The sequence below is a fragment of the Vicia villosa genome, linkage group LG2, assembly GCF_029867415.1.
Source record: "Vicia villosa cultivar HV-30 ecotype Madison, WI linkage group LG2, Vvil1.0, whole genome shotgun sequence".
Lineage (NCBI taxonomy): Eukaryota > Viridiplantae > Streptophyta > Magnoliopsida > Fabales > Fabaceae > Vicia > Vicia villosa.
In genome coordinates, this window is record NC_081181.1 from 176,909,606 (window position 1) to 176,917,707 (window position 8,102).

Consider the following 8,102-nt stretch of genomic DNA (forward strand, 5'->3'; position numbering starts at 1 on the left):
TTAACATAATATCATAAAATAAATAATTAAAATTTTTAAATTTTTAAATAATTAAGATATTACAATATAATATATTTATATAAAATAAAATTTTTTCTTTTAGTAACAAGATAGTGATAAATTTATTTTTTTAAAGTAATTAAATGAGATGTGCGCCACTTGTAGGACTGATTCAACATAACGTCGGACCTAAGATAAATATCAAAATGAGATTTTTTTTTTCCATCCAAGATAGTAAAAATATTTTATTTTTAAGATACCTTCTAAGTTTTTGAGATGCCGTTAAACTAGTTAAAGTCAGTTGTTAAATATTTATATTTTTTATTAAGATTAAATAATCTATAAAATGAACTACATCAGAAATAGAATAAGAAGTTATTTTTCTATGACGAGTATTATGTTGATTAACTAAATTTTTATTTAAGAAATTTTTAAGTCATATATAAGGAAGAGAGTGGCACAAGAAAAATTAATTTTTACAAAATTTAAATTAATATTTTTTGACAATTTCTCAACTCATCATAGAAAGTTGGATATTATAACTTTAATCAATCACCTAGTAGTATTTTATTTTATAATATTTAATTATTTTTTAAATAGTATAATTTTTGGTTATTTTCAAAGAATTTTGCTTTAAGAATATTTGTATCCAATTTTTTGTGTTGAGTAAAAAAGAATTCATCAAAAAATTAATAATAAATTATTTAAGTACTCATAGTCTATTTATAATAAAATTATGAGTTAAATATAATTTTAGTTCACATAAAATGCTCATATTTAAATTAAGAGAAATGGGTTGTGGTCGGCCGAAAACCACCCTCATAGCTTAATCAAAGTTAATACTGGAACCGATCATTGAAGATAATGTAGCGGAAGAAATAAAAACGCTACTGATGAAGACAACTACAACTAAGACCATGTGTATAAGTCATTAAAGGTAATCTCTTACCCTCTAATGGCATTAAAATTGAGTATACAACACTGATTATATTATTCATGGAGAAATTGAGGTGATAATAAAGAAAACAAGATGTTGAATCTGAAAAGAAATTTTAGGAAAATGCACTTATCATGTATGTCCTAGGAGAAGAGCAATCCATGAACATGGTAAGAAAATTCATGATGAACATGTGGAATTTTGTTGATTTCCTAGAATTATATTACAATGAGGAAGGATATTTCATCATCCGATTTAGATAAAAGTTGGATAAGGATATTATTCTTATGCGAGTTCAATATACCATCTATAAAAAGCCTATGTTCCTACACGAATGGACACCTGAATTTATGTTGAAAAATGATGTGCTAAGGATCCTCCCAATTTGGGTCATTTCTCTCTACTTTTATTGATCTATTAGGGAGAGGAAAGCATTAGAAAAATAACAAGTGCTATTGGAAAACCATTAATAATAGATTAATTAATGCAAGACCAATAAATTAAGAGTATCTTATTCTCGAGTATTCGTAGATGTAACCACTGGGCTAAAAACTTCTATCAACATCAGAGATCAGAAAGGGTATAAAACTATCCAACATATGGACTATGAATGGAAATCACATTTTTGCACAATTTTTAACAAGGTTGGACATGAGCGTAAGGTGAAAGAGAAACAACAAAGGAAAAAACAAGAACAAAGTACACTAGTTGAGCACCTAAAACGGACAACAACAACATCGGCAAACCACCTGAAAATACAAAGGATATAAGCAGTAACCATGAGGAAGCTGCAAAAGTGCAAGATAAAGAGGATGAAACTGAATCAACAGCATGGACAATTGTGAAATTAGCAAAAAAACACAAAGGAAAAGAGCTAAGATTTGAAGGCAAGAAAATATTGGAAAAATGAGAGATTATACACTACAACACGGAAGGGCTTTCACAGCGCTTTTTTTGGCCTTTAACAGCGCTTTAAAGCGCTGCCAAAGCCAGCGCTGGCGTAGGCTACGAAAGCGCTTTTAAAAGCGCTCTGGTAGACCCCCCCTTTAAGAGCGCTTTCCTGGAAAAAGCGCTCTGGTAGGGCCCCCTATAAGAGCGCTTTCCTGGAAAAAGCGCTCTGGTAGACCCCCCTTTAAGAGCGCTTCTTAGTAAAAGCGCTGGCAAAGACCAGTAAAAAAGCAAAAAAAATTAAAAAATTACGCAGCATACAAAAGCGCTTTTGGAAAAGCGCTCTGGTAGGCCCCCTATGAGAGCGCTTTTTCCAGACAAAGCGCTCTCATAGGGGGGCCTACCAGAGCGCTTTTCCCAAAGCGCTTTTGTATGCTGCGTAATTTTTTAGTTTTTTTTTGCTTTTTTATTGGTCTTTGCCAGCGCTTTTACTAAGAAGCGCTCTAGTATGTGGACCTTTAAGAGCGCTTTTTAGAAGCGCTGTAGTTGCTAAATGAGGTATTTTTATGTGCAGCCTATAATTTAATCCTCCCAGTCGACCTGTAATGTTTTCGACCTGTAATATTTTCGACCTGTAATATATTTTCGACCTGTAATATATTTTCGACTATATTATTTCAGCCATCAGTAAGACAATATATATACTAATATATACCATTATAATATCCAAAATTATATATATACATCATTACAAAATTATATATATACATCATTACAAAATCAACAATATTATAGTTCAAATCTGCATGAAAAATTGCTTAATATAAAATTGACACAATTCCTCTTTGATTTCTTCTAACTTTAGCTTCGAGTACCCAGCAGCACGGAATTCGTCAAGGTACTATAAAACAAAAACATAATATGAATAATATATTTAGGTAAATGTAATAAATTATATGAAATTATCTTAAGTTATAACTTTATACCGTGGGAGGAATCTCTAATTGATTCGCCTGAATGATTTCTTTCATAAACCTCAATACAAAGTATCCGCAGTCTGAACTGTTACGCTGTATCGGACACTACATAGAAAAACAAATAAGATTCTATATAAGTTGTCTTGTTTTACCAAGTAGCATAAATATTATAAGCAAATTTGTGAAAAGTAATGTACCTGCACTTCGATCCAGGTGATGTTGTTTGATTTAGTCCGGGATACCTGTGCGTCCCGTTGACTACGGAATACTTGTATTGATCTAATTAACAAATATATAAAAGCATATGTTTAGATCAATCCCACAAATAAGTAAATATATAAATATACACGAATATATATTTAGAACGATCCCACTTACAAATCAACGATTTCCTTCATGGCCGGATAATTGGTCCATTCACCCTTTACCGAATTCAGATAATACACGACTTCCCTTATCGGGTTGATAGCAAGCAGCAACCAGTGTGCTCTATAAATTAAAACAATAGGTTATATGAAAATATTGCTATACACTAAAGAAACAGAGATTAGATGAATAAAGAATGAGAAACTAACCCTACTGGTCGGGTATTATACGCCCAAAGATGCAGACATTCTGTATTGCCGGTGGACATGAATCTATCGACTAAGCGCTGTCTAACAGATTCCGGATCCGAAACAATTTCCATTCCGCTGCAATGGGCGGAAGACACGAACCGGAATCTGTTAGACAATGCAGTCCCGCGCAACACTCTGTCATACAACAACCTTAAATAAAAACATAATAAACATTAGATTCTTTTTATTGAAAAGTGTAAATAAATTATATTGTGGGACTAATTAAATAATATATCGGATGAGTGAATATTACCGGATGTATGATTGCATATTACTGACGCCTAGTTGATCCTGGTCAAAAATCTCTTGCAAGTCGTCAATTGTAATATGTGACTTGAACTCAATACCGAAGACACTTTCATCCATATCGATTTCCCGTAAAGCACCATCCTTCATATCGGACATATCAACCATTGTTGCGAGTGTCGCCCGGTATCGAGGCACAAAAGCACCGCCTTTTCTTGCCGCTTGCTTCGGAGGACCACTGGGTGGTACGCTACGAACCTGCTGCGTCACTTGTTGTGACTCCCGAGCGGATGCCTAAAAATCATATAAGTTAGGTAAAATATAAAATCATGCATATTTTGATTCAGATTATATATTAACACTTTAAATGTACCTCTTTTAGCGATGCAACAGACTCCTCCTCCTGTAAAATCCCTTTACCCTTAATTGCGGGTTTTATAGGAGCAGTCTAAAAATAAAATGTAAAACATAATTAATAAACGGTTTAGAATTGACATTCGAAAACTAAATGATTCATAATCGTTTTCAATTTACCTCATCACTAATGGTAATGAGCTCCGAGGGCCATGCAACAAACGATCCTATTGCATCTCGCAGCAATGTCGTCTCTGAGACCATGTCAGGTACCGGTAGAATCGCATCACGATCTAATACAACATCCACCGATACTTTCAGGTGTCCATCCGGGAGCGGTCTGTGGTGAAGTAAATCTCCCGAAGTGTTGTGCACTTTTCCCTTGCCAACTAGTCGATAATTCGGTTCCGATAAGTATAGTTGGCAAGATGAAATGCCCTAAACCAAAAGTAAATATAAAGTCATTATCATTAATAAAATAGAACAGTTTGTAAGGAAAAAAACTTATAATTACCTCGGGAAATTTCTTTTGATAGTTGATACTAGCCTTATCACTAGTTTCTCTCACCGATGAAGTGTTGCACTTTTCTCTCATATACATATCTTTATCTCTTTGCAATTCAGAGACCTGTGCTTGCAATTCCTGCAACTTTTGCAACACTTCTTCATTGGTAAGATTTGATCTTCTCCTAGAACTCTTATAAAAAGAGGTTGGAGTCACACCATGACCCTTACCCCTCACCCGACCGGGATACTCGGGAGCATCTAGTACTCTACTAAGTACGCTCTCCTCACCGGTGGATGCCGATTGCGACAAGGTCTCCTGTAATTCATTTACATTTAAATAATTATTAGTGGAGATAAAAAGTCATTTATATATTAAAAAACATTTGATTTAATTAAAGACACAGTATTATACTTACACATTCAGTATAAACTCTCTAAACATCGGGATCGACAGCGTGATTCTTGCCCACACGAGCTTCCTTCCACAACACATGTACAGGAAGTGAAGCTTCCTCACTTTTAGTCTCCTCCAACTATGCATTGACACAAACGATAAAATCGTCAATTAAAACATGCACATGTAGACAATTAATTAAATCGAATTTCTATTTACTTACAATTTTATCCTCTAAGCGTGCATATCCCAAACGCCCTTTTTTGTATGGATACGCGGGTTTGGATGCTCTCTCCCTATTCGTGGCACTCTTTTTCTGAAAAGCTTCATCTCTTTGCTTTACAAACTCAGCCCAATCTGCTTCATCAATGAAGGTCGCATACTTTGTTGGCCGTCCCGGTGCAACTTCAAGAAATTTTCCATCTTTATCCTTAAGATAGGTGTTTGTCAAAAAACTTTTCCACCCTCTATATCTCTTGCCGGCCAAACTAAGTATGTAGCTTTTACGTTCATCTGGTATCTCAAAAGTCCTCTGCAAAAAGAGTACGCATAGTGTGTTAGTATAAATAATTTAAACAATTTATCGTCAAGATAATAACAACAATTAACCATATATGATATATACCTGAAGCTCTTCCCAAATCGCTTGTTTTTTCTCCTCCAATTCTAAATTTTTCGTCTTCGATTTCCAGGTAGCTATGGAGACTGGAATATGCATACGGACAAGTGTACCAATATAACTTGTCAACTTTGCAGAATTAGGACCAATTGGTTGTTTATCAGAATTCCATTCCAATCGGTATACTAATCCTTGGTCTCTATGTCGTATGATATCCCTCATAATAGTGATGCCTCGTGCAACCTCTTTTGCTTCAGTATCAGGTGGAGCATTTGTATCCGAAGCAACTCTTTCTTGTGAGTTTTCTTGTAAGTTTTCAGGTGGGTTTTCAGGTGGAGCATCTCTATCTGAAGCCATTGAACCTGTATCAAACAAACTAAAGCACATTAGTACACTATTAATAAGCTAACAATCTATACAAGTCAAATGGAAGTCAAACCATGCATGTACAAGTAAATCGGAAACGAAATCGGTACAAATCAAAATAAGCGTAAAAAAAGAAAGTTATCGGAATTGAACGAAATTTACATGGCTATGGTAAAACGTCGCCACGGACTCAAAAACAAAGTCGGTTTTCCGAAATTCAGACCCTAAGCCCGACTTTTGATTACGGGCAGAAGCAAAACCGATAAAAAAATAGTCCCGAAATGTAAAGATAAGTGCATGAGCAGCTCCGGAATCGTCAAAATAGTATAGTTACATGTAAAGAAGTCAACAAGCGGATACATGGTTCAAAAGTTATGTACAAAACGAGAATATGCACCAAATTGAATAAAACAAATTAGTCGGACTATGTATACTATTACCTTTATCACTAACGTCTCTTTCTTTTCTTGGTAGGTTTGTGTACTACGCGTCTCTTAACAATGCGGACGGTTGGATTGATCCAAATACCCTCATTATGATCATTTCTAATACAAGATTCATTCTCATTTTGATCGTTTCTTGTACAAGATTCAATGCCAACACCAATATCACCTTGATCTTCAATTTTTTCATCAACTATTTTGTTAGATAAAAGCACTATAGACCATTTCGTACTTGTCGGATCATTGACATAGAACACTTGTTTAGCTTGAGAGGCTAGAATGAAAGGCTCATCTTTGTACCCTACCCTATTGAGATCCACTTGCAAAAATCCTGACTTATCCATTGGTACGCCACTATTATTTTCAACCCACTTGCAACCAAATACAGGAATCTGAAACTTCGCGTAATCAAACACCAAAATGCGCTCGATAACCCCAAAATATGACAAATTTGCAAATTTCGGATTTAAGTCATTCGCACTTGATATGTGCATAGCTTCAGCTACCAAGGTAACACCACTATTTTGCATAGTACTTTTATCATCCTGTTCTTTGGTATAAAATGTGTATCCATTAATTGCGTATGCGTTATAAGAAAGTACAATTACAGATGGACCATAGGCTAAACATCTCAACCTTTCTGTTACTGAAGCAGGATCTGAACGATACTTTGAATAAATATGATCTCTAAACCACGATATGAAACTTCGATTGTGCTCTCGTACTATCCAGTTCTCATTTCTATTTGGATTTAAATCTCGGAGAACAACTTTGTGCATTTCAACAAACGGCTCAACCTCAATCTCATTGTGCAGAACATACAAGTGCACTTGATCCCGTTCGACCATTGATACTGTCACAACTTTATTTCCAATTAGCCTTTTTCCTTCTTTTTTTTCGACAATATGAGATTTGGGGAGTCCAATTGATTGAACATTTGACAGATATTCAGTACAAAACTCAACCGCTTCTTCAGCAACGTATCGCTCGGCAATACAACCCTCCGGTCGACTTCTGTTTTTCACGTACCCTTTTAATATTTTCATATAACGTTCAGCAGGGTACATCCATCTCATATAAGCTGGTCCGCACAGTTGTGTCTCTTTCACAAGATGAACGACTAGATGAACCATTATGTCAAAAAACGAGGGAGGAAAATACATTTCAAGATCACATAAAGTAACAACTATCTCATTTTGCAATGTTGGTAAGATCGCGGGATCGACCACCTTACTGCAAATAGACCTGAAGAAGAAACACAGCTTAGTTATTGCGCTTCTTACTTTTTCTGGCAGAATAGAACGTATACCTATTGGTAAAAAATGTTCCATTATAACATGGCAATCATGCGTCTTCAAACTCTTTAACTTGAGGTCTTTCATGGACACAAGTCTTCTAATATCTGAAGAGTAGCCTTCTGGAACTTTTACTTCACTGAGGAACTTACACAATGTTTTCTTCTCCTTTCTAGATAGAGTGTAAACAGCAGGTGGCAGATATGTTCGTCTTCCTTTCGTCACGGGCCCCAATTCAGTTCTCATCCCCATGTTTACCATGTCATTCCTTATGTTAACGCCATCCTTAGACTTTCCTTGTATATTGAGTAGCGTACCTATAACGCTGTCAAATACATTTTTTTCAATATGCATAACATCCAGGAAATGTCTTACGTACAACGACTTCCAATATGGAAGTTCAAAGAAAATTGACTTCTTCTTCCACCCACCCTTGACAATTGAATGTGCAAAAGGCTT

General features: G+C 35.1%; 1 protein-coding gene across 1 annotated transcript; it reads right to left on the reverse strand.

The window, feature by feature from the left end:
• Positions 1 to 2,546: 2,546 nt before the first annotated feature.
• LOC131653068 (uncharacterized) lies at positions 2,547 to 3,943 on the reverse strand. The gene is made up of 6 exons (XM_058923108.1): positions 3,673 to 3,943; positions 3,378 to 3,569; positions 3,181 to 3,291; positions 3,000 to 3,081; positions 2,812 to 2,907; positions 2,547 to 2,726 (listed from the first exon to the last, which is right to left on the reverse strand). Exons 1-6 carry the CDS (start codon positions 3,831 to 3,833, stop codon positions 2,622 to 2,624), a joined length of 747 nt encoding a protein of 248 aa, XP_058779091.1. The 5' UTR covers positions 3,834 to 3,943; the 3' UTR covers positions 2,547 to 2,621.
• Positions 3,944 to 8,102: the final 4,159 nt, after the last annotated feature.